This window comes from Perca fluviatilis, chromosome 23, assembly GCF_010015445.1.
Source record: "Perca fluviatilis chromosome 23, GENO_Pfluv_1.0, whole genome shotgun sequence".
NCBI lineage: Eukaryota > Metazoa > Chordata > Actinopteri > Perciformes > Percidae > Perca > Perca fluviatilis.
Window position 1 is genome coordinate 5,023,648 of NC_053134.1, and position 26,545 is coordinate 5,050,192.

Sequence of the window (26,545 nt, forward strand, 5' to 3'; positions counted from 1 at the left end):
ACACACACACACACACACACACACACACACACACACACACACACACACACACACACACTTACTGTCCCAGTAATGTCACTCTGTTTTCTCTCTCAGTTTCACTTCCACTCTAATAAATTCTGTTTTCACTCAGCTGTATAAACACATTGGCTTCTGTACATTCAATATAGACTGTAAATCATGTTCTATATGTATCCGCACGTCTGTGTCATTTTAAAGCCCCTGTTAAACTGCACAAACACAAAGAGAAGCTTGTTTAGAATGAACATAAGCAGAATGGCGTCACTACATACAAAGTTAACCGAAAGTTAACGGTCTTGTAAAAGTCTCTGTGATGGTTTCAGACACACTACAGCAGCACGGCTCTTGAGATGGTTGTTGCTAGTGTGGTCTGTCGGTTCCAGACTGAAATCTCTTTTATTGCATTGATGGTTATGAAATTAATACAGACGTTCATGCTTCTAAGAGGATGATAGATAGATAGATAGATAGATAGATAGATAGATAGATAGATAGATAGATAGATAGATATACATACACACAACATACTACTAATTAGAGCTGGGCAATATATCAATATTATATCGATATCATGATATGAGACTAGACATCTTAGATTTTGGATATCGTAATATGGCATAAGTTGTGTCTTTTCCTGGTTTTAAAGGCTGCATTACAGTAAAGTGATGTACTTTTCTGAGCTTACCAGACTGTTCTAGCTGTTCTATTATTTTTCTTTACCCCACTTAGTCATTATATCCATATTACTGATGATTATTCATCAAAAATCTCATTGTGTAAATATTTTGTGAAAGCACCAATAGTCAACACTACAATATCGTTGCGGTATCTAAATCGAGGTATTTGGTCAAAAATATTGTGACATTTGATTTTCTCCGTATCGCCCAAACCTACTACTAATACAACAAATACTAAAATTATACTTTATCACAATCCAGCTCCTCTTTATCCTCCTCTCCCCCCAGCAGGACTGATTTTTTAAAATAAAAAATCTAATTTTTAAAGCTCTTCTTCCCCACATTTTCCTCCCTCCACCAGAACTCATCTCAGAGCACATCAGCCAGCTGAATGAATATCTGCTGAGAAAGTGGAGGTTTTATTGAAATTGTAGCTTCTTGCGGCAGACTGGCAGCAAGTGCTGAATTGAGAATCATCTCCTGAGAATTCCCGAAACGCCTCAAGTCCTCTTCTCCCAGTTGAGAAGAAACCAGGATGCATTACATTTTTCAATGGGGGTGGGGGTTGGTGTGACGTTCTCACTTCAAAGTATCATCATATATATTTATTCAATACATCTCCCAGGGCTGAAATGTGCCGCTTTAACCAAACTAAAACCATGGCACCATGGATAGCAGTTAGTACCGTCACCTGACAGGGAGTTGGTCCTGGGTTTAAACCCAAACCTCCGGATTTCTGTGTTCTGTCCATCTTTGTGTGGGTCTAAAAACACGCAAGTCAGCTCAAGTGAAAACTTTAAATTGCCCCGAGTATAAAAGGTTATTTAGACTGGCGACCTGCTCAGGATGTACCCTGCCTCTCAGCCAATGCATGCCAGGATTCACTTCAGCTCTGTGTGGCCTTGCTAAGCAGGTTAGAAAATATATGGATGGATGTAACCTGAAAAAGGTGGTCATCAAATCGAGACATGAGGAATATTCCAATATTAGTCCCATTAGTCTTTCATGACCTTGAGCGTCCACTTTGTCCAACCTTTGCAATGTTTCCACCAAACTGTTTCCAAATTTGACGAATCAATGTCCTTAGCTTCATGGATTAGTCTAGTTCAAAGCTGTCAGAGTGCAAACCTCCACCAAGGCCAGTGGTGCATTTGCATGCTCCTCGGATGGTCCCATTTCCTGAGTTGGGAAGTCGTCTTTCCAACTTTGGTGTGTTCATGAGCTTTAAATCTTAATGTGGAAACAACATGGACGCTACAAAGAAGAGGTCTTGTGTTTTATTGCTCAGAGCGTTTAAACAAGACATTGTTAGCCGTTTCCAGTATTTGCGTGTCAACAAAGACCAAAGGAAATTGATCAGCTGAGCCATGAAATACGATCAAAAACTATTTTTTTTTCGATTAGTCCGACACCAAATGAATGCAGCACCAATGCCCTCTCTCGCAATGTTAACAAAGTGAAAAATATCTGTGTATCTGCCGCGTGATAAACATCCACTTTAATGTATTCTTCCTTGGCCAATGCTACACCATGTCCCAAAGATAAAAAAAAAAATTGGGACAGTAGTTTTTGCCATAATCCTGCTGACACAGACGCTTAACTATCGGTAAGCAGGGTAAGCGGTGCTTACGGGCCCGGACCAATCAGGGGCCCGCATCACTGGAAGATATTGATTGACAGCCGGGGCCCCCTATCGCATTTTCATTACTCGCGACAATCCCAGCAGTCCCACGTGCAGCCGCTGACCAAGCGGGAGTGAGAACGGGTCAAATGAATTTCCATGTTTCTGTTATGAAGACGTGACGTGTGTGACTCGAACATCTCACATTGACCAACAAAACGTACGGCGAAACATTTCAGACCGTCCTGCCAACCTGTAAACATTTTAACATCACTGTACGCTCTAACGTTTTTTCACTATATAGTCAATGAAGCGGCTGCTGTTTGAATACTGTCGGTTCTCTGCAGCGGGCGGGACTGCTGCTGCATTGCCCCCGCGACTCACACACACACACACACACACACACACACACACACACTGTAAGTGCAATGATAAGTTAAAGTCCAATAAGTACTTAATCAAACCGTAAGAATGTGTCTGTGTCCAGAATAGGAAATTAACTAACAATGTAAAGATCAACAAGCCACTGACCGTGACATATATGTTCATATTTGATTAATTCAATAAATTATATTTTTTTGTCTTAAAAGGGATACGCCACCGTTTGTTGAAATAGGGCTTATCACGGTCTCCCCTAGCTGTAGATAGGTGGGCCAACGCATTTTTTTGTGCATGCATTGTTTTAGTCCGGTGAAACACCGGCAGCGCCGCCGCTAGTTAGCTTAGCGTAGTGAATGGAATCCTATGTTGCCGGTTAGCATGTTGTGAGTAAAAGTGAACCAACAAAACACAAAAAAACCAACCTAATTATTTGCACTGAGACAAAAAAATGCATTGGCCCACCTATCTACAGCCAGGGTAGACCGTGATAAGCCCTATTTCAATAAACAATGGCGTATTCCTTTAAATATACCAGCCATTTTCATATTATACCAACATTTGCAGCATCCTGACCCTTTTTGGTAAGGTTCCTAGGAAATCTCACCCCAGAGTAATTAATTAGTAATAATTATTATTCTCCCCAAAACAAGTTTCCTTTTTATTTTTAAAGAACTATACAAAACAAATTGCAACTTTTTTTGCAACTTTCACTGTCTTCTGCACCTTCATTACAACAAACCTACAAAAGACATTGCAACTTTTATCGCAATTTTTTACAAAAGCTCCCGTGAAATCAAGCTTTGTGGGCCACAACAATCTCAAAAAAGGCCGCGAAATCCTGGAAGGACTGCCCTTGTGTGGGTTTTCCATGTGTTATTGCGCGTATTCACCAGTGTTTTTCGTTGTTGTGGTGCACGTAGGCTACTCCTGATTTTGTCATCTAATCTCTGATATGCTGTGTCTCTATGATCCTATCCTGTCCTATTCATGGTAGCCTACTCATGGACATTGCGCTGTCATCACGTGCTGTAGTAGGGGGTCCCGCCTTGATAATCCTACATAGGGGCCCGGTGTTGGCTCGTTATGCCACTGTGCTGACAAACAAAAAGACAAACCAAGCCGAAAACATAACTTCCTTGGCCAAAGTAATGAAAGAAAACCCGGGCCGCAGAAAAAAAGTTTATGGATTCAAATACTAGCTGGGGACAGAAAAAGAGAAACAAGAGGCTGCCGCCATGCTAACCTGCTGATGTTAGGCAATTAAAGACCATTAGTTCTGCAGGTATGCGGTCACAAGCCAAAGTGTTGGACAAATGGAAATGTTGGCTTCATGACAGCACTCAATCAAAAGTCAAAGGATCAACAAAGTTCTTTTAATTCATCCTGAGGGGAACATTAATTTTAGTTTCACCAAATTTGATGATAATCCGTCCAATTCTTATTGAGATAGTTCAAATCAAAACAAGAAATGAATGCCTAACGGTGGCAAAATATCACCAGTCTGTAGGATTCATCCTCTTGGGATGATACAGTGCATGTCTTCACCAAACTTCATGTCAATCCATCCAATAGTTACTGAGATATTTTAGTCCAGACCAAAGTGGTGGACTGACCAACTGACACGAACATCACCACAGCCCCACTGCTGGTGTGACTAGAAATTAAATTATCTGTATGGCTCACACGATTTCCAATCAGTGGAAGAACAGAGTCTCTTTTTAACAGAAATACCAATTCTCTTCACTGTTTTAAGTCCAGTGGATCCTAGTTTACCATCTTGGTAGCTGTGGGAGTTCACCTAAAGAGTGTGACAGGTATGGGTGTTTTGATACATTTCATACTGCACCAGTACCCTGGAAACCCAGAGTCCTCGCGAGAGCACAGTTGGAATTTGCTCAGCGAGTCACTCTGGCATTCAGTAATGATGGTAGCCGAGCTGCACCAATCACATCGGTGTATCTGATATAGGCGGGGAGGAGGCGAGCTAAACAGATGACGACAGCGCTGTGACGTCAAAGTCATTAGTAAACATTGGACTATATACTATATTCTATTATGTCAGAAGACAGGTTTCTAAATTCTATATTTAACACACTTACTCCAATAAACATATATATCAACACTAAGAAGCGAATGTTTTAACCTGTACCCTTTAAAATAAAAAAGTCTCCGCAACAATACTTCACATTCAAACGACAGATTCAGTTTACAGCAGCAGGGATGAGCTCCTAGTTGGTTCCGATACTTGATTTGATTTTAAAAAGGACTGTTCAGGTACACATAAGCAGACTCTGCTCAATCTTTTATTCTAACCAGGAATTAACAAAATTAGTCCAATCAGGCAGTCAGTCAACTTGAGGAAAGAAAAAGCAAAAGGTGACATTTTCTCCTCCGAGCTGAAGATTATTCAAACTTTGGGCGATCAGGGCTCGTAAAGGGCAGATAAATGCTCAAACACTTTACTCAATTAAAACTTTTCTTCTTCCTTCTCCTCATTTCATCTATCTCCTTTACCTACTCCCCCTCCTCTCCTCTCCCCTTGTTATCTTTCCACTCGTCCGTGACATCTCTCGCTGCGTTCTGTCGCTCCGTCTGTCGCCCTTGGATGATGGATGGGGTGATGGACGCTCGGTTGCCACGGTAATTTGATGGATGGTTTAGCAACTGATACGAGTGCCGGGAGAGCACAGCAACACACAGTAGCACACTCTCCTCCTGGCGTATGTGGGTCCTTGACTTTGAGATCAACAGACCTCAGACAGTCACTACTCCCTCCATAACAAATACTGCTGACCCGTGTCTGCAGCACCACACATCTGTCCAATCGTATCATCACTTTGGCTGACGACGCCGCTGTGATAAAGAGAGACAGACCAAACCAGAGCAAGGGTAACCGTCTCTCCGTCAATGTCAACAGGCCAAAAGAGATGATTGTTGACTTCAGGAGGAGTGGAGCGTGAACAGAAAACCAGCAGAATGCCACTTTATCCAGAAAGAAACAAAACCCTGCCCCACTTCCAGAGTAGTCTACGGTATGAAGTCTCATGAAACACAGACAAGCCAACCAGTTCTCACTCCGAAACTCTTAAAATACGGACGCTTGGGCAGTGGGCTGTCAGCGTTAAATACGACACAATAAGCACCTTCAGCATGTGTGTAGAACGCACTGGGCAGAGCAGCAGCTACACGGCGCTTGAAGAGGACGTAGTATGAAGAACGACAGCGGTAGCGAGTAGTATGAAAGCCCGAAATTCCGCATAGGGAGGTTGGTTGGGTGGGGTGGATGGGTCAAACAACACCGGACTATCACCACAGAGACTTGGGTTCGTGTCCCGCGTGTCATGTTTCCTAAACCCAACTGTCCCATTCTTCTTTTCCTAAAGCCAACTGTCCAGTTCTTGTCCCGCGTGTCACGGAAACGCACCTTTTATAAGCCCACCCACCATCTTTTCTTTAACCTAACTGCGTCAAAAGAGACACCAATAGTCCTGACGTTTAGATGAAGCGTGTTTAGACATGATGCTAAAGGAGACTTTTGGCGCCAATAACAACGCCAAAGGCACCTGACCAAGCGTCCGTATTTTACGAGATGGGAGTGAACGTGTTGGACAAGCCGGGTTATACAGCTTCCTGTATACATGAGTCCGACATTACCCAGGTCACCAATTGTGTGCGGCTGTGCAGGTTGTTCTTTGAATCCACAACACCTCTGTCACTCTGTCACTTCTGCACCGCGTTTGGTTTCCGAATAAATTATGCGAAGAACGCATTCAAAACATCTGTTATAACTGTATTGCAAAAGAAAATTGGTATTAATCACATGCATGTACGCAGAGCATGAGTACAGCTGTGTGCTATTAACAATGATAAATCCAACACACTCATTTACATAAAGAACCCCGGAATCAACCATACATGGAAAACTACTTCCCACAGTGGCACATTTGCCTAATTGATACAAATTAATGAAGTAGTCCAAAACTATGAGCTATTAGTTGTTTTTGTTGTCGTAATAAATCAAGTAAATTCTGTCAGCAAATAATTTCCGTACCAAGTTACAAACAAATGGTTCAACAAAAAACATTACAAATAGAAATTTTCATTTAGCGAAAGTATTTTTTATTTGTAAAATATTTCTTACTACTGTATAATTTCACTCAGTTTTAGTTAATTTTCTATTTTAGTACATTAGTACTGATACCGGTTCAAAGGACAAACGAGGTGTGCTTTATTTGAGTTTTTCATAAATATATAAAGATCCCCCTGATTCTTTTTTTGCTGCTTAAACTATGTACAGTACAATAATTAAAAGGGACAGTTCACCCCAAAAACAAAAATACATATTAGTTATCAGTCTAGATAGTTTGGGTGCGAGTTACCCAGTGTTGATGATATCAGCTGTAGAGATGTCTGCCATCTCTCCAATTTAATGGAAATAGATGGCACTCTGCTTGTTGTGCTCAAAGTGCCAATAAAAGACATTTGAAAAACTAAACAGTAATGTTCCTGTCTCTTTCCAGAAATCCTGACCGGGTTACTAGTTACAGAATTCTGCTGCTAGGCTTTTAACCCACACTAGTAAGCGGGCACACATCACTCCGGTTTTAGCTTCACTTCATTGGTTACCAGTGAAATTTAGAATACACTTCAAGATTTTGGTTCTAACTTTTAGAGCCCTACAAGGTCAGGCGCCCCCATATATCTCTGACCTGATACAGCTGCGTACGTCCTCACGTAGTCTGAGATCAACAGGTCAGAGATTTTTAGTTGCCCCCCGTACACATTTTAAAACTAGAGGGGACCGTTAGTTTCAAGCTGTGGCACCTAGGCTGTGGAACGCATTGCCTCCTTCCGTACGCTGCTTGGATTCAGTGACAAATTTTAAAACTCAGTTGAAAACTCTTCTTTTTAAAGAGGCGTTTCAGTAGACCATAGGGTGATTAGGCCGGTTTTATTGTGTCCTAAGTGTCTTTTCTGATTATGTACTGCAATGTATAAATGTTGTGTATCCACCCATTTGTTGTGAAGCACTTTGTGATTTTTATCTGTGAAATGTGCTATACAAATAAATTTTACTTACTTACTCAAGATAATTGAGTAATCAAGATCATTGAGTAACTGAAAATATAATAACATTCACTCAAAGAAATACATAGATTGAGAGAAGTTTCCTAACTAATTTTTGGCTTCCTCACACAAATAAAAGTTTACTTCTGACTGAGGTTTCAAAACGTCTATGAGCTGTGGGAGTTCACCCAAAGAGCCAGAATATACTGATCAGAGAATTCAATGTCAAAGTCAGAGCCTGTAGACGATGAGAAATAGGACGTGTGAAATAGGTGTGGGTGTTTTGATGCATTTCATACTGCACCAGTACCCTGGAAATCCAGAGTTCTCGCGAGAGTACAATTTGAATTTGCTCAGCGAGTCACTAAGACATTCAGTAATGATGGTAGCCGAGCTGCACCAATCACATCAGTGTATCTGATATAGGCGGGCCAGAGGCGAGCTAAACAGATGACAACAGCGCTGCAACGTCATTAGTAAACATTGGAAGATGGCTACGGATGAACACCAGTTGTTTGAAACGGCTTTGGCCGCTACGATGAACGAGTTAGACTTGGCTTTTTATCTAGAAGAGGAACAGAAGACGGCGCTCGAATCGTTCCTTTGCAAGAAGGACGTTTTTGCCGTTTTGCCGACCGTATACAGCAAGAGTTTAATCTACCAGTTAGCTCCGCTAGTAGTTAAGCTCTGGATAAGTCACCCTGTGGATTGTTGTGATTGGTCGTAGGGTTATCCATTTGCATGCAGTGAGATTTTAAAATGCATGCTTGGTGCCGCCCCTCGAGTTGGGCCATTTTCATTACTCAATGCCAGACCTTAATCTTTCAGATTTGGGTCTGGATTTCCAGGCTACTACACTAGTGTGTTGCCAGTGGTTTTTCCTTCTCACATTGTTTAATGGGAGTTGGTGGCCCGAGGACATAAAACTATCCAATATTTTGAGGAGAAAAAGGCAAAAAGGAAGGGGAGAAAAATCAATTCTATGTGGCAGAAAAACTTTTTAAATGTCTTCTGCTTGCTCCTGAAATTTATCCTGGAAGGAGGATAAATCAAAGGGTTACATTTACGTGGCAGTAGCTCAGTCAGTGGGGAGTTGGTTCAAGTCCCCATACGGACCAAAGTATGGTGGTACTGGTAGCTGGAGAGGTGCCAGTTCACCTCATGGTCACTGCCAAGGTGCTCTTGAGCAAGGCGCCGAACCCCCAACTGCTTGGAGCGCCTTTCCAAGGGCAGCTCCCTCAGTCTGACATCTCTCCATTAGTGCATGTATAGGTGTGTGTGTAATTCAGGCTTGTGTGTAATGTGTATCATAATAACAACAGAGTGAAAACATTGCAATTTCCCCTTGTGAGATTAATAAAGTATATATTATTTATTATTTATTATTATTATTATTATTATTATTATTATTATTATTATTATGTTGAGGAGGCTTTGATTCCCAGGTCAAAAAAGGCTTGAAACCCATAAATGAAATCTTTACCTTTTACATCACGTCACAGATGTCCCCATAAATCAGGACAATGCTACATGTTTAATCCAACACATTTTCACTCCCATCGCGTCAAAAAGCCAAGCTTGGAGTTTGTTACAGACGCAAAAAGTCTCCTTTAGCGTCTAGCCATTTGGCGTCATATTTAGACGCTCTGGGTCGGGACTCTTGCCGTCACTTTTGGACGAGACAGTTAGGTTTCGGAAAATATTGTGGGTGGGGTTACAAAATATACGTTTCAGTGGCACGCGGGAAAAGAACCCCGGTGTCCTGGGTGAAAGTCTTGTGTTGTTTGACCCATCCACCCCCCCAACCAACCTCCTTAGGCTATGTTCACACTTGGCATCTTCTGTTAATCTGTTTTACATTATAATCCTGTGGAGTAAACCGTTTTTTCAAAAATGTCCTGAGCGCTTTTTAAAACGGCAACTTTTTTTCTGTAGCTCAGGACGTCTTTTTGAAGTTGAAAAAAGTTCAACTTTTCTGAAAAAAAAAACGCTCTACATCAAGCGCTTTCTTGACAGCCGACCAATGACAAGCGGAGTAGCAGGACCGGTCGTTTTTATAACATCAAGAAAAAATGGAGATGGAGCACAGCGAGTTATGATATGACCGGGTGCTTCCTGTACAGGGAACTTGTTTTGTTTTATGCAACGTTAGCAGCACCACTCTCTCGTTCTCTCGCTCGACCGCTTTGTTTTATCCAACGTTAGCATTAGCAGCGCTCCACATAGCGCTCTAGGAGACTGTAGCAGTAGCTGTCGTTATAGCAACAAAAGATGCTCTCAGCTGCTTTTTTGGAATAAAAACACTGCCAGCTTTTTTTCACTACAAAAGCGCCCTAGTCAACTTGTGAACATAGCCTTTCACGGATTTTCGGTCTTTTGTACTACTCGCTACTGAAAAAGACGATTTTCCAACTAAGCTGTTAACATGGCTAATGAAAGTGAATATTCCACTAATATTCCTGTTGACATGCGGTGGAGGACTTGTTGGACCGTGTGAACACAGTTTCCCTCTTTCATTCCTTCAACCAGCTTCTTGAAAAGGTCACTGTAGCGATGTGTGCACATATCGAAAAACCTGTTGATATTTAAGTCTTTGATAATGTTTAAAAGTAGCGGTGTTTCTCCTTATCGGGTCTGCAGCCTTGCAAACTGTTGGCTGGTTGGTTTGTGTACAACAACCATAGCATCGCACAGAGCTGACCGTAAGCTGTAAACAGGCAAGAGGCCGTCAACTGCGGTAAAAACCCCGATTGAGACGCGTATTCCGAATGCGCTGTATACATGTCCAAAGAATGCTCCAAAAACCTGAATAATACCGGAATATCCCCCGTCTTAATCGGAAAATGCTATATTCAGAAAAAGGCCTTATTCGGAATATCCAACCGGTATATGCTGTTTACATGACCTGTATCAAATTGGGAATATTGTCATATTTGGAATAATAGTGGAATATTGGTGTGCATGTAAACATACTGATCGTTGAAAAACACAGAAACATGGTGCATGGTTTGGTTTTTGTGTACAAATCATTGCTTATATAATAAAGTTTGAGCAACACTTTGTCGGCCTATTTTTCATCATCTGTTCTTCAATGCATTTTCTATTTGAGAGTTTTTCTCAAAGCTGCCAACGGTTTCTGTACTGGGATCAGTTTGTTAGCAACCACCTACACACCTGCAGCCCCCATCACACTTTGCCCACAGCTCTTGGGAGATGCACTTATTTAAATCTATGTTGTTAAACTTTAGTTTAAATAAAGGGTGTCACATAAAAAGTAAATGTTAAAGTGACCTTTATCATTTTAAAGTCTGATACACCAACAGTATATCATCATCATTATACGACATTAATGTGACCTTTATTACCATTATAGGATGTTAATGTGACATTTAATATCATTACAAAAAGGTAAAGAAAGACTCCCCGATTTTGTTACAGCCACACAAAATCCCCCAAAACGTTCTACCTACCGATCCAGAGAGGAACTCTCTCACTGCGTTCAGCCATGTATCCTAAAAATTATGTTCCCATACAACTAAACTGCATTTTCAATTACGTTCCGAGGGAAACCTATTTTATCCCAGATAAAGTTTGTTTTTGACCTATCACAAATATGTTTCTAATCTAGTGTTAATTTTGTCACCTATTTTTTATTTAGTCTTAGTCTTAGTCTTGTGCCAAACATTTTTGTTAGTCAAGTTTTAGTCGACTAAAAGGCTCGTCATTTTAGTCTAGTTTTAGTCAAAAGAGAACTCAAGGTATCTTAGTCAAGTTTTAGTCGACTAAAAGTCTCGCCATTTTAGTCAAGTTTTAGTCAAAACATTTTAGTCTTTTTTTAAATAAATTATTTCTGATAACCATTTCAGTCAAATAGTTATAAAAATAAATAAATGATATAAAGTTATATAAATGTTGAGCCTCTTCCTTATTTCACCAGTAAACGACAAAAACAACCACTGCATTGGAAAAGGATATTTTACAATAAAATAAATGCAGCACCGAAACTGGCGGGCGTATTTGAAGTGAACGCAACATATGTGTTGTTTTTCAGACAACGGCAGCTACAGACTGTCGTGCGTCGTGTTGGAATCCTACATAGTGAAATAGAGACAAACCTTTACACCGTTTAGCTGTCAGCATTGTAACCCTTTTATATATGTCAATGATTGTAACCGTATTTACTCCAACTGCTAGCTAACGTTATGCTAACGTTACCTGCTGCCAAGTGTAGTGTTAACTAGCGCCCCATGCAGCGATGTTTCGGTTGACTCTAACGTTCGCATCAGAGAAGCGCAGGCATTTAAGTGGCACCAAAATCCTGCGTTGCTATTCGGTCTGGTAGATAACGGTCGTATTAGACCGGGTTTCGGTAACAGCTGAATATTCTATCTCATGATGAAAAGTAGAGACGATTGTAGACGAAAATGAAGAGAGATTTTATCTTAGTTTTTATTTTATGCAAAACATTTTAGTCTCGTCTTTTTTCGTCAACAATAATGCATGTTAATTTAGTCTTAGTCAGCGTTTTTGGACATTGGCGCAGTCTCGTCATCGTCTCGTCTTAGTCATGGAAAAAAAGGTCGTTGACGAACATATTTAGTCTCGTCTCGTCTGACGAAATTAACACTATTCTAATCAAAGGTCAGGTTGGATAGATGGGTCAAACAAACAGGACTTTCACCTGGGAGACCGATGTTCGTGTCCCGTGTGAAATCAATAGTCAACGGTGACTTATTTTAACTTAACCTACTCAAAAAGGCAGAATTAGGATTTGTCAGTTGTGATTTGTAAACACAACATTCAAAGTTCTGCTCGCCAGCAGGTGAAATTCGACCCCAGATTCACTCATTTTGGAACAAGATTCTGCGTTTTATGCTTTCTAGATTTGCATTTTTTTCCCCAACTCTGTGGTCCCGCACTCACCAAAATAGAAAGAAAAGAGAAAATACAGGCAGAGGTCAGGGTCTCTTTAGAGACTCTGTAGATGTGTGGCAGACAAAAACCTGTTGACTTTCAGATTCACAGCAGCAATTACCTAGCAGACTTTGCTTCGTGACGCTGAAAGTTGGTGGAATGACAGAAAATGAAAGAACAACAAGCTAAATGGCTGCAAGATGGAGGTTTTATTAAACCAGGAGCTGCTCAGTGGGTCATCACACAGTTTGTTGGTTTATTTGTAGTCTGCCAGACTTTAATCCTCCCTGAAGGGAAAACAGCTCATTACAGGAACAGAGATTCTAACAGAGACAAAACAAAAAGACAAACAGCTGTTTTCGAATGAAAGATGCTTCCAAAGAAGAAAAGAGAATTTGAGCTGACAATGAAGCCTGGACGTGTCCCAGACTAACTGAAGATCTGTTTGTGCAGCTCAGATCATCTGAAACCTCGTGTTGTGTTAACAGCGTGTGAACAATATTGAATTTTGTTTAAAACCATAAAAGCCGTTTAAAGTGTTAATACCTCCATTTGTTTTAACTTTTTCTGTATGTCCAAGAATGCAGATCATAGTTATTAGCTATTACTATTGAAGGATCCTAGCTATTACTTAGTTCTCTGCTGCCTTCTACATCATTATTACCATGTTGAGGTTATCCCCATACGTGTAAAAAAAAAACACTGCACACTGATTTTTGCTCTGCAGGCTAAGTTGCATCATTTATGCAAAGACTAAATTCCTCTGGAAATCTCCAGCGTGCTGACTGATGCTTTTCTTTCTGCATTTCTGAGGAGGATGGAAGGATGAATGTTTGTCAGATGAAGCTGTTGAGTGGTTATGAGAAATATGGAGGGATGTTTTTTTTTTTTTCATATAAAGCCTTTTCTTTCAGAGGTTTTGGAGGAGGAGGATGGAGGGATGGGAGGATTAATGTTTCAGAAGATGCTGCTCTGCAAACAGACGTTTCCACTGCCTTCAGGCTCAAACAAGGATTTTAATAGGAGAGAGATGCTTCAACAGAGACAAAGTATCCAGCAACGGTTTGTTAATAGGGAAATATGCATGTGCTGCTTCCTGGATCTTTTTCATGCCCTGCACACAATGTCACTATTAGGGATGTCACGATACCAAAAATCTAGTAGTCGGTACCGATGCCACCAAAAGTACACGATACCACAGCGTGTGATTAAAAAGTTAAAAGGTACAATAATACTACATTCTACGTACAGAAAGCGGAAGGTAACAAAATGAAAGACATCCGGCGGAATTTCCGGCAGCACCTGAACAACAACAATCCCGGAAGTGGAACATCGTGGATATAGACTAAGGTTAACTTAACTGACATTATAGAGGTCCGCTAAAACAAGCGCTTAAGTTAGCTAATGTCAGCTATCGGAGCTAACTTTAGGCTGTGACAGACCGATAGAAACAGGGTTTACTTCGGGGTTTGCGAGCTCCAGGTGAAGTTGGTAAAGCCGCTGCTGTAGATGTAACGTTACGGTAAAGCCAGAGGCTGACTGCGGTCAAGCCGTCGTGCAACCCAACGGAGAGGATGCGTTCTGTTTTTCTGGGCTGATGGGCTTTCTTCTAGCCTGGTTGACACCAGACCCTTCTCAGTTGTAACTGAGGGTGGGTCTGGGAAAGGTTCATCCACAGCCCATTTCCAAAGGGGCGTCGCCAACGGACGCCGCTCAAACGCCTCTGGGCGCATTTGGATAGTCCTTCAACCAATCAGACCAGCGATCCTGGTGACGCAGCAGCGACATCAGCGGGTTGCTGCACTTCAGTGGCTGTCATGTTGAATGTAAACAAAAAGCTGCTCGCCGTCGCTGCGCTATCGTCATCGTGTAAAGCCCGCCTCAACGGTTGTGATTGGTGCCTCGATTTGGAAAAATTGGAAATGGGCTTGAATGGGCTCTTGGCCAGACTGACTTGCAGAGCAAATCTCAAATTTGCCGGAAGTTTGTCAGGGGTTTCCCAGGCTAGCTTCTTCTGCTTCTCCTGCAATTAGCGGCAGACTAGAACTCTTATACGCGTATAATTGTATCGGCCGCTGTCCATTTCCTAAGGTTCTGAAATGCAAAAAATGTTTGACTACTTTGTTTTTTTTTGTTTTTAAAAAGGCAACCGTGAGCACCCACGGAGGAAAACCTAAATCGGCACCTATGGAGGAAGACATTGTGCTTCTACATTTACCTGACAGAAAACATTGCAGAATCAGAATGTAATCACAAAATATCTCAATTAAAATGTGGAGTAATCAGACAATAGCGTCATGGACTCATGGCAGTGCGCTACCCACCCTGTCCGTTATGAGAGCTAAACAGCACATATATGCGTTCATCAATCACCAGAACCGGACTGTGTGTGTGTGCCAGAGAGAGAGAGAGAGAGAGAGAACATTTCAGCAGAGGGGTTCCTTTCCATACAGGTTTAGTGGCTTGACAGTTAACGGTGAAGTAGGGGATTTGATTTGCGGGGGGTAATTAACCCGACCCAGGGTGAGTCTGATGAAATCTGATGTAGGCTATCTGCCTGGTTCAGCTCTGAGTTTTTCTTGCATTACACAGTGCTCTGAAGGAATAATCTCTACGTTATGTCACAGCAATTTAATACAATAGCAGGAAAAGAGTCAGAGGCGCTGATGTGCAGGTTACCTTCCCCCTCCAAACACGGACACACATACAGATACACCTCGCTTTATAAGATAGATAGCTTGCTTATAGGGGACATCACGCTCCGCCTTTACTTGTTGTCTGGTTGTGCTTTGTATGGGATTCTGAAACGTCCTTAAATTCGGGAATTCAGTCGTTTGTTTATTCAAAGACAGTCCAAAGTAGTGCTACTTTGCACATTTTGTAGGTCTGATCTCTCTCTCTCTCTCTCTCTCCAGTGAGCAGAGGGGGAGTGGCCAGTGGCTAGAGGGCAAAAGCCAATGTGTGCTTCTTTTACAGACAATATCTTTTGCATTTCTTGTCCAAACAATGTCAAACTTGGCACTGGCACCCATGGCAAGACACCTGTCAAGTTTGAAATCCATCGGACTAACGGTTCGAGAGATATGCGCTTAACACCCACACAGACGTTCCTGCAATTTATAGATAGCTAGATGATATAATGGCTTTCCAGAGATGATTTTATTGTTTGTAATTGTTTTCTTGCAACTTGATTGGATTTAATTAATCTGCAGATTTAATTTGCCAGTGGGAGATTCTTTGAGATCCCTGTCTGGACGGCTAAGTAATTTTATATAAAAGGTTTGTGCTCAGAAAAATTACAATAGCAGCATCTCTTGGGTTAAAATATTCTTTTCTAATCAACTTATTCTCAACAGTTTTCATGATATCTTGCAAAATATGACATTCTATTTCACGCTGTGAAACAGCAACCAGTCATTGTTATGTGAAAGTCATGACAGTTAAGTAGGAACCAAAAGGACTGATTAAGATTAGAGAAAGGTTTATGGCTTGGGTTAAAATAAGTACTTAAGGGACATGAACAAAGTCCTGTGTTTTGGGACACGGCCACTACCACAGCCTCCTCCATATGTTTGAGCTACAATACTACGTGCTCTGGAAATACATATATACAATTCCGTGTTATAGACCCAATCCCAAGATTTGTTTACAATAACTTTCGGGTCAAAAATTCCTGCGTCCCGTACATACAATTTACAGCGCTGAGCAAACTGGGACGAGGAACAACTGGATCTACTCTCATCGAAAACATTTTGACTAACGTTAGCTTGGAGAGCTAATTTACCTGTTGGGCCACAGACTAAGGAAAATGACACCACCCAAACTAGCAGTCAGTCCGACCGGTGGTGAAATGTTGCTGTTCCTAATGTTAGATTTGGTTTATCAAAGACAAAATTAGCACAGCAGAGACGACAGATAAGTCGGACCTCCGTGTTTAACTATAAGTCTTTAAATTTTATAGTTATGGCTGAAAATGACAACATAACTCCGCAATTCAAATCAACTGCCAGTTGTCTACCCGGAAGTGACTTCTGTATTATCACAATGTCCCGATGATTCGGTCTTTACATACAAATTACAGTGCATTACTTTTACATAAGTATGTATGTATGAACAGCTGGGAATAGTCTGTTCTAATAAAGTCCACGTGGATTTTTCCCATGTTAATGCAACAGACAGTTCACACAACCTAATTAATATATTCATACATTCAAATGAAGTAAATCAGGACCGAGACAGGTCACAGTGTTTTTGAATTAACAGTGTGCAGTAATGGCTGGTGTAATGGCAAAAATTACATTTAAGCATAATTCCTTATATTTTTATGTTTTATTTCTACTTTAATTCTCTCACAAATGCTGAAAGAGTTTCTCATTCCCACATGCAGATTTTGATTCTAACCTTGTGAGACATCCAGTCTGGAACATAATGTAAGCACGGTTTGTCTGAACAGATAGGGGCTACAAGGTCGCCCTAAAACTCTCTAGTTTTCCCATGACAGTTAAGATGTAACTGGGGGGTGAAAGTCGTACCGGGAGGAGGAGGTGAGATGGCTCCAAGATGTCTCTTGTATTTCTCTAGTTGTCTTCATGTGTATCAGATTGCCTGTAAGAACTGTAGCGTCATAATAATCTAAGTGCGTGTGTGCTGTCACTCTGAAGATTCATAGAAGCCTGGTGTTCTGTTCACTCATTTGAGAAACTGACTCCACACTGGGCTGCGGCCTTTTGTGAAATCATGTTGATCCTATTTGCAAATATATCTTTTTTAATAAAATACAAAAACGCCATTTGGTTTTAGTCTCAGTCTGTATTTGTTTCAATTTACTAAACTCTGAAATTGCCCCCCCTGCTGCAAAGGAAACTTCCATAACACTGGCAGCAGCAGGTATAACTCCCTCTCTAGGGAGGAAAAGCCACACTCTTAGAACAGATGTGTTAAAAACAACACGTGTTAAATTTTAACACATGTGCTGAATCAGCTCAGGGACAACACATCTTGTGTCAGATTTGACACAACTCATGTGTCCGTTTCTTTAACACATCTATTGTGTCAAAAGGTCAACACAAAGATGTGTTATTTTTACACAAAGATGTGTTTACTTGTGTTTTGATGGATTAATGTGGAATTACAAATTTATGATTAAAAAACATTGTGTAGACAATTTACATTTGTGCAATCAAGAAAGAAACATGTACATTTGTTCATGTACGTTTATTACAGATTGCAATTTAGACTTTTACATTAAAACAATCATGTAATTCAATCTGTTTCTGTAATCGGTAATACATTACACTTAAACCAAACATTTATTTGAATTACTAAATTCATATGTGAAGACAATTTTTGTTTTAGGGACTCCATATCCATTAGTCCCACTCCTCTCAAATGGAATGAACTTACAAAAAACATGTAATTCCACAGTACCTGCAAGGGTGACATGCACACCTAACTGTGCTTCATATAACAAAATAGCTTGTGCCTAACTAACCGTTTGTGTGAATACTTGTTAAAATGTCCAACAACCATAAAAACAATGCACTTACATTTACCATGTCTATTCTGATATAATGTTGAATACATGGCATTGAAAAACAATTAATAGGCATCATTTGTCATCTCAGTGCTTTCAACATTAAACAATTGGAAAGTTCGCGACCAAAGGTGAAACATATTTACAGTGTAGTGAACATAACATCCAAGCTATACAATTTTGTATCTTGGGTTCAAATACACGCTCACTGCTGTCAAAGCTTGTCATAATATCTAAAGGCCGAAAATCTGAAGTTTCAGCCATTGTTATCAGTTCATATTCTTTTGTTCTTTGCACTGCATAGGCATAAAAATGGTCATCAAAGTACTTGACTTTTAGGATCCTCACAAACATAAGAATCGACTCATTTACTGCCTGTGGCAAAATATGAATGACTTCACCGAACACAAGTTCTTCTCTATGGTCCATTCTCAGTGGCAGTACAGAACCAGTTCTATAAGCCTGGCCATACACATCAACACTGTGAGACACAAATATGGTACTGGTCAAAGAAAGGTCAGTTTCAAGGGTTAACCTCAAGTTTTCTAACAAAACATCAGCTTTTTTCAATGACCCTACACTAACAAGATAGGCATTGGTCACATCTATTTTCTTAGATATATTATCACAATGCTTATAGTGATACATCTGTTGAACCTGATGTTTGAAAGCCAATGTCTTTGACACATTTTTAAAGTTACAAACGGCATGTGCTAGTCTTTTAAATGGATTGTGCTTGGCTTCAAATCGCATGCACCAAAGTTTAGACAGAGGACCAAACAAAATCATCATCCTCGGATAATGTATCATAAAATGATGTTTTGGAATGAGATTTTTGTCATAAAGTAGTCTGAAGAGAGTATGGTGCTCTTTTATCAGCTCTTTTAGGTATACAGCAAGCCCATTTGTAACAACTGGGGCAAAGATGATGCTGCATATTTCCCTAAGTAGAATAAATAAATGCCAATGTTGACTTTTTCTGTCTACAAGACCTCCTAATAAGAAGGGCAAGACCAGTAAAAGGCACCACATTTGAGATGCCGTCTGTTTAACTGCATTCTCATTGGATCTCAAGTTCATTATGACACTTGGTTTGTTTTTTACATTTCCATATCCATACTGAAAACTTGAAATTCGGTCATTCAGCTGTTCCAAAGTAATCAGCTTCTCCTCAAAAATAAAGTGGCGCAGCATTAATTTTACCTCTAAAGGGGCTACTCCTTCAAGTATATCATGCATGATATCAACACTTATGTTCTCTGTTACATGAAAATACTGAAGCTTATTCAAGCAGGAGTCCCCTTTCACACCTGTTGTGCTTGGTTCATTTAGGCTGACATGGTGCTGATAACTGTCTTTGGTGCGCAACTCAACTTCATCCTCATCATATCTAAATTGTGCAGTTTTTTTGTCAATCATGCAAAATTGACAGAATTTGTTTGCAGAAAAACTTTCAAGGTATCCACAAAGTGAATGCATGGCCAAATTATCTGCCGTTAACAGGCAAACTGTGCCATAGAGTTGATGGCTTTTACCTCTTAACTCCACTGTTAAACCAGAATTTTCAAGAAATCTTAGGTCATCCAGAAGTGGTTGCAAAATCTTGTCAAATCCATACACCTCTCTGTCAATTGAGTTGAAAAGAAGACACAGGTGAATATTCGCAAGTGAGGAATTACACTCTGTTGGGAAATTCTTCAAGGTAAAATACACAGCTCCTAGCTTATGTATTTTTGTCTTGGAACCCAAAGGATTTGTTGTTTCGAAGTCATCAAAATAAAGTTGTATTTGAAGAGCATCAGGGGACATATTAAACAACAGGTGTGAGGAGAACTGAGAGCCATCACAGTAATCACGCATCTTGTCATCAGTGCTCTTCTTATTCTGTAGAAACAAGTCCTGCATATCATTATGTTTGAATAGAAACGTTAAAGTTTCAATGATGGATATGTACTGACATGTGTCTGCTGCCAAAATCTGTTTCATCTGACCATCCTTTCTTACAGTATCAGACCTGTGACCCAGGAAAATTTCTTTTGGTTTAACAAAGGAAAACTTCTCAGTGAAGTACTTGTTCATTTTATATTGTGTGTCCACATCTTTAAATATGTGTTTAGCATGTTCAAACTCCTCCATTAATGCTTGAACAGCCTCACTGTCATGTGGTACATCCAAACTACTCAACAAAGAAGCAGTTGACTGTTGCAAACTGTCTACAGTTCTCTCAAGCAACTCCTTTGTACAGTTAACACTCCTTGTCACATCTGTTAAAGTCACATTTGACGACGCATACATCTGGGCCACAAAAGAGGCTGCACAGTCACCAAGATCAGACCGTTTCCTTGACTCTGATGCTACAGCATCAGTGGACATCTCCAAAATATCAGAAATAGGATCATCAGTTTCAACTAAATTGTTCAACGCTCCTCCCTGGTAAATGTGTTGAACTGAGACAACGTTTGTTGATTGTGTAGAATGAGCTCTATGGAGATGTTTTGAAAATGAGTGTAAATTATGATATGTCCTTGGGCAGCCGGCTTGGCTGCATATAATCGTCATGTTTTGTCCATCTGATAAGCAATGTATCTCACGAAGATGCCAAATGAGGTTTCTTACCTCTGTGAACACAGATTCTCCACATTTTGGACAGGTGAACATTTTGCTTTACTTGCATGCTTTAAGCTGTGAAATCAGCTCCAGTACTTTGGTTTTCCTTTGTGTAGAGAATGGCAGGTCGTAGACATACTCAAAGAAGGTGAAGACAGAGCTGAGTGGTGCTGGGTATGACAAATTACACACCCAGTACAGTTTAAAAAGCTTATCCACAGAACACGTCAGGCCATCATCCAGAGGAATGGTTACTTTGTCATTCTTAGCAACAATGACATACTGCTTGGTTGTACACTTCAGATCACCGATGCATATCAGCTGTGGTTGGTGAGTTGTGGATGGTGCTGCAGGATCATTGCAAAGTGATGCAATACTTGTTCCAGGCTTAAAGAAAGTAAAGAAAAAGATATGTTAGTTAATTGATCAGCAACGTTGCGACAAAGGCTATCTTTGAGTAAATGCAATCTGAACTTTACTAAATACATACTGGTGTAAAATCAACCAGGTGGGTTATTGCAGATCTCAGACTGCAACGACTGGCACCAACCGGGGGCAGCAGGTGTGTTAGCAACACTAGGAAAGTGTAGCACGTGTCATCTGTCAATGAAAAACAAATTAAAATACAGAAATGCAATTAATGGAGTGTGCCACTGAAATGACTTGTCGTCTCTACTTTTTTGGCGGCTTAAGAATTCTTTAGTGCCCTCTCTGGTAGAGACTGGTAGAGAGAATGTCATTTGGCTTCTATGTGAAAAATGCACATATGACTTTAATTCACTTTCCATATTGATCACTCCACGCCAACATGAATGAACATAATAAAATTACCCATTTACCATAGGAGGGGTGTCTAACAATTTAATAATATAGGCAGCCAAAAATATTTATTAGAAGAACAAAATTTAAAATATATAACCCCTTTTGAAATAATGCTCGTGACATATTTTTAACATTCACTTGTTAATTAGCCAAGTAAGAACAGAATAACAAGACAACTTAATTTGATGTTTTTTTTTAACTTTCTGGCATCACACTCAAGGCTTCTAGGAGTTTGTGTTTACAGAAAAATACCTTCAGTTTTCTCTTCAATACCCTTCAACAGAGAGGACACTCTTGGTTCCAAGGCAGCCACTGATTTGAGTTTGGGAATGATGTTGGCCTCCCATCTTCGTAAAAAGAGGTCCGTCTTTCCGCCTGTAAGTTTGCCAAACTCTGAGTCCAGCTTACACAGAGGAGAATAAAAACACATTACAATCAACCTACCAAATATTAACAAACTCACAGCATTAAATCAGGTAACTGAAAAGTAAAGCTGTATTTATTTTATATTTTGGCCACTTGCTGGCAGCGTAGCAAGCTGAAAACATCTGTCATTAGGTGCGTTTGAATTCATGTGGTGCTGCACACCTATCTCTTTGCACACCAGAAAGGTGTCTGACGCAGCGCTGCTGCTGCTAGCCTCGTCTGTACACATGGATGTTTCCCATTGATAAAATGAAACATAAATATATTCTGATTTGATTTGATTACAGCAAAGACAACGTCGGCAGTATTGACGGCAAAATAGTCTCCAGAATATTTGATTCTGTATTGACAGGTGACATATTAGAAAATAGTTTTTTAAATTACATTTACATATCTGCATTTATTTCAAAACCTCGAGACTTTCAAACATCAACATGTCATTTATTAATATGTATTTGTGTCTAAAAGACATAAACATCTTTTCCTATTCTATTTTGCCTGGAAATGCTTCCAACACGCTGGCGTGTCGCGTGAAAAATAGGCGTCTGTTCTATTTCTAGAAGGCACGCGTTTTCGGGGCGGCTCGAGCCGCGCCTGTTAACATGGGAGCCGAAATATAAACGGACACGCCACGCAGCTGACACGCTCGCACGACGCATCCATTGTGTAACCGGCCTTAACATAAGGCATGCTAGTTAAAATACAGTGTTGCAGTGCATTGATAGCCATACATTGATTTATTTGTGGCGGCCCACCACAATATCAACGCTGACTGCCATATATTGATTTTGAATTTATTTTTTACTATTTAAATGGGTTGAAGTTTAATTGTAGAGCTGCGCGCACCTCCCATCCCAGAGCTGATGTTTTGTGAAGCACAGTTAGGTGTGAATGTCACCCTTTGCAGGTACTGTGGAATTTAATAGTTTCTTTTTGTTTTATATTTGCTGCACAGAAACCATGCAATCATTTTGTGAGTTCATCCCATTTGAGAGGAGTGGGACTAAATAAGCCAGTCACCAAGGAAGGAAGCAACCTACCAGACTTGGCATGTCCAAAAACCGTGGGTACTCGTTGAATATTTCGGCAACAGTGGGGGAGTCCTTAGTAATCCAGGATCTGCGACATGTGTATGTTTTCTCCATGCCTGACTTGATCGCTGAAAGGTTCTCAGCTGAGGGCCGCAACCGTTTAATCAAGGTGGCCCACTCATTTGTGCTGCTGGCATGCCCATCCTCTGTTGTATCAGGCTTCTCGGGTCCAGTGCAGTCATTGGTCACTTTTCGCTTCCTGTAACGCCTCTGCCCTTGCTCAAGATTGCGTCTAAGGTTGCGTAGTTTAGTCTCTAGGAATCCACAGTGAGAGACTGGATCATAGTAATGCTCCTGAGAATGAAAGGAGATATCAGTGAACAACAATTTTTCAGTTCTCCATAGTGGAATGTGGGTCGCAAGCAAACAGATTAGACATTTGCAGGCAATTTTATTTTAAACAGAACAAAGGCTGTGGTTATAGGCTATGGAAGATATATGTTGTAGAGCAGTAAGATCAACCCTTAAAAAATAATCATGAGATTAAAGTTACCATAAAATATAGATATGCGATTATCTTCACCTACTAAACACTCACAAAGGATACTGCACTGCTCTGATGACCTCTTGAAGCACAGTAAGTTCAACAATGTATTCTAGAGCCTTATGGTGAAATTAATATTATTTAAAAAGTCAATTCTAAAACAAACTGGGAACCAGTATAATGATGTCAAAAATCAAAAAGGAATGTGAGTGCAGCATTTGGTTTGTTAGAAGCTTGGCAGCAGAGTATTATTATTCTAAATTAGATGAAGAGGAGTGCGGAACGTACATTATAAAAATACTAGTACTTAAAAACCAGTACTTACAAATCCTTCCCGTTGTCCTTCTACTCTGACACTCAGGGATGGGAAGGTGGTGATGATGCTTTTCGCTACAGCCAACTTCTCTGCACTAAGAGGGTAACTGTAAAATAGGACAAAAACATTGCCACTTCCTCATTCAGTGATACAGGTATATGGTTGTTTTTGTTTCAGTGAAAAATATTTTTAAAGTTAGATATTCATGCCAAAGTGTGGTATGGTGCAATAATAATCAAATTTTTAGACCACGTTTCAAAACAATGTTACAAAGTGCCTTTACAAGAGCAAAGACAATAAAACACATCAAACAAATGACCAGATATAAAAAGGTAAAAACAGCAAGAAACTTAATTACAAAATTAAAATACAGTTAAAAGAAAAATAGATACTTACAAACCACACCTCTCCACCAAATCTCCTATGCACGTCTTCACAAGGAGCTTCCTCAATGGCACTGACAGGATACCTGTAGTCTCATACTCTGTAAGAATCTGTGGAGCTTTCTTCTGAAGTAGTGACTGGAGGGGCTGACTGTGTTCTTCCATGTTAGTGGTAGGCTGAGTAGAGGCAACAAGAGATGCATTTTATTGCAGTCATATTCAAGGTCTTGACAAACAAATTCAACAGAACTTAGAGGCAAGCATTTAATCAAGAAGCCTAATTCTTATCTTTAGTACATACTGGTCATTCATCGACACCTTACCCAGCTGCCCAATATATGCTCATCTCAATGTAGTTGTACATTTCTAAAAGAATATCTATTTATGCTTAATTCATTACCTCTACAATGTGATGCATTTAAAAGATGCCTTTGGCAACTGTAGTATTGCAAAGTGTACCTGATTTTGATTAGTCTCCCTAAGACAGGTTTCCATCTGGGGTCCTCTTGCTGACATGAAGACATGGAATCTATCAAAGTCCTTTACGTCTACATTGGTGTCAACATCAATATATTCCATGAAATCAGTGTTATACTTTAATAATCTATCAAGCACACAGCCCGTTTGCTGGGCGAGGCTTTGATCTACGAGATCCATGGCACTGTTAACATAGAGAATTTTTTTACAAGTCTCTTTCTCATCTTTAAAACTGGTAACAAGGACTTTGATAGATTCCAGGTTGTCATATGTGAGCTGAAAAAAGTAATACATAGCTAAATAAGCAAGGTAATTTGCACAGTCAACACAGACATTCACATCTATATCCAATGTATATTTCATATCAGCTGCCGCAATATATAAATATCAGAACACTGCTAACTGTAGCTTAAGCTTAGTTTTTACCTCACACAGAACTGCTGGTAGCTTAATAAGTCTGATAAGAGAAGGCAGAGAGGCGACATCATACTCAGAAATTCTTCCTGTTTTTGTGGCAGTAACACAAGGCATGGGCACTCCATTGACTAGCTGTGCAATATTCCCAGCTTTATGAGATATTTGGGGCTAACGAGACATACACACACACACACACACACACACACACACACACACACACACACACACACTGTTTCCAGCGCGTTCAACATAACGTTACTGGTTAAAATAACACACAGCTGAGCTACAAGCATACAACGGGCATATGGCTCATAGATACGAAATAAAGTAACAACTCAACTGTTAGGTGCACCACTTGTTACGGGGTTTCCAATAACGGCAGAGCAACTGCAGCAACTTGATGTTATCAGACGTTAGCTAACGTTCACATTAATGGCTGTGTTATGAGTCGCTTTTGAACCGCTAACTTCTAACCTAACGTTATTATATTAACGTTACCACGTTTCATGCCGACTTTATAAATAGAGCTGGTAACTTGCGCCACTCGCAAACGAATTTTACGTGGTGTAATTTTGATAATAAATACAGCAAAAATAAACTTTAAAACCACAATGGACGTTTGGTGTAACTTAAGTAACGTTACTTTATGTTACAGTTAATGCTGAACAAAACGTAAAGGTTATCGTGGATTTACTTTAAAATAGTATTTAGTTAGTTGGTGTATTATAACGTTATACATGCCGAATTTACCTTAACACTTGTTAGCGTTATAGCTTGGGTGAGAAGTCCCTGGCAGCGTCATGCTCTGGACCCGTGTGATTTCAGCAAAAACTAAACAGTGACACTTTAAACTGTTTAAACTGTTAACGTTAAACAGCCACACCCCAGTCGGGTGTGGCTTTTTAAAGCCTGCAGGAATATTAGTTAACATTACTTTAAGTTACTGTATTTAGCCAAGGTAACGTTAATAATTAGCTAGCTAGCTCGAGACATTTGGAACAGCCAGCCAGTTAAATGTCAGAAACTAGCTAACCTACATAATAAATTACACCAGATGTGTTTTATAGAGGAGACCATCGACTTTAAAAATACATACAACTCCATCAGGAAAGCCCGAAACGCTAAAGATGGCAGTTTTTCCGCTTAGAAAGCTAATTTGGAATTGAACCCGGCATAGCTAAATGTTAACTTAGCTACTTGAATATGAGATTTACGCGTGGAATGGAGAATCCAGCCAACAACTAACATTAACAACACTTTGAATAAACACTCAATTAAATATGATCAGATTGACTTGATATGTCAATA

The 26,545-nt window shown here is 40.1% G+C and overlaps 2 protein-coding genes across 7 annotated transcripts in view; both read right to left on the bottom strand.

Annotated features, from left to right (window-relative positions):
- LOC120553207 (thyrotropin-releasing hormone-degrading ectoenzyme-like) overlaps positions 1-26,545 on the bottom strand; it is a 265,616-nt gene that overhangs the window by 196,795 nt on the left and 42,276 nt on the right. The gene's annotated exons all lie outside the window — the stretch shown is intronic.
- LOC120553208 lies at positions 20,855-26,355 on the bottom strand. Of its 2 annotated transcripts, XM_039791376.1 has the most exons (8): positions 25,988-26,355; positions 24,803-25,096; positions 24,357-24,520; positions 23,970-24,066; positions 23,110-23,454; positions 21,896-22,046; positions 21,312-21,421; positions 20,855-21,208 (listed from the first exon to the last, which is right to left on the bottom strand). In XM_039791376.1, the coding sequence occupies exons 2-8, from the start codon at positions 24,998-25,000 to the stop codon at positions 20,879-20,881; spliced, it is 1,395 nt and encodes a 464-aa protein (XP_039647310.1). In that variant the 5' UTR covers positions 25,001-25,096; positions 25,988-26,355; the 3' UTR covers positions 20,855-20,878. The 2 variants fall into 2 exon arrangements, with proteins under 2 accessions (XP_039647310.1, XP_039647309.1); XM_039791375.1 differs by having other exon boundaries at positions 24,803-26,355.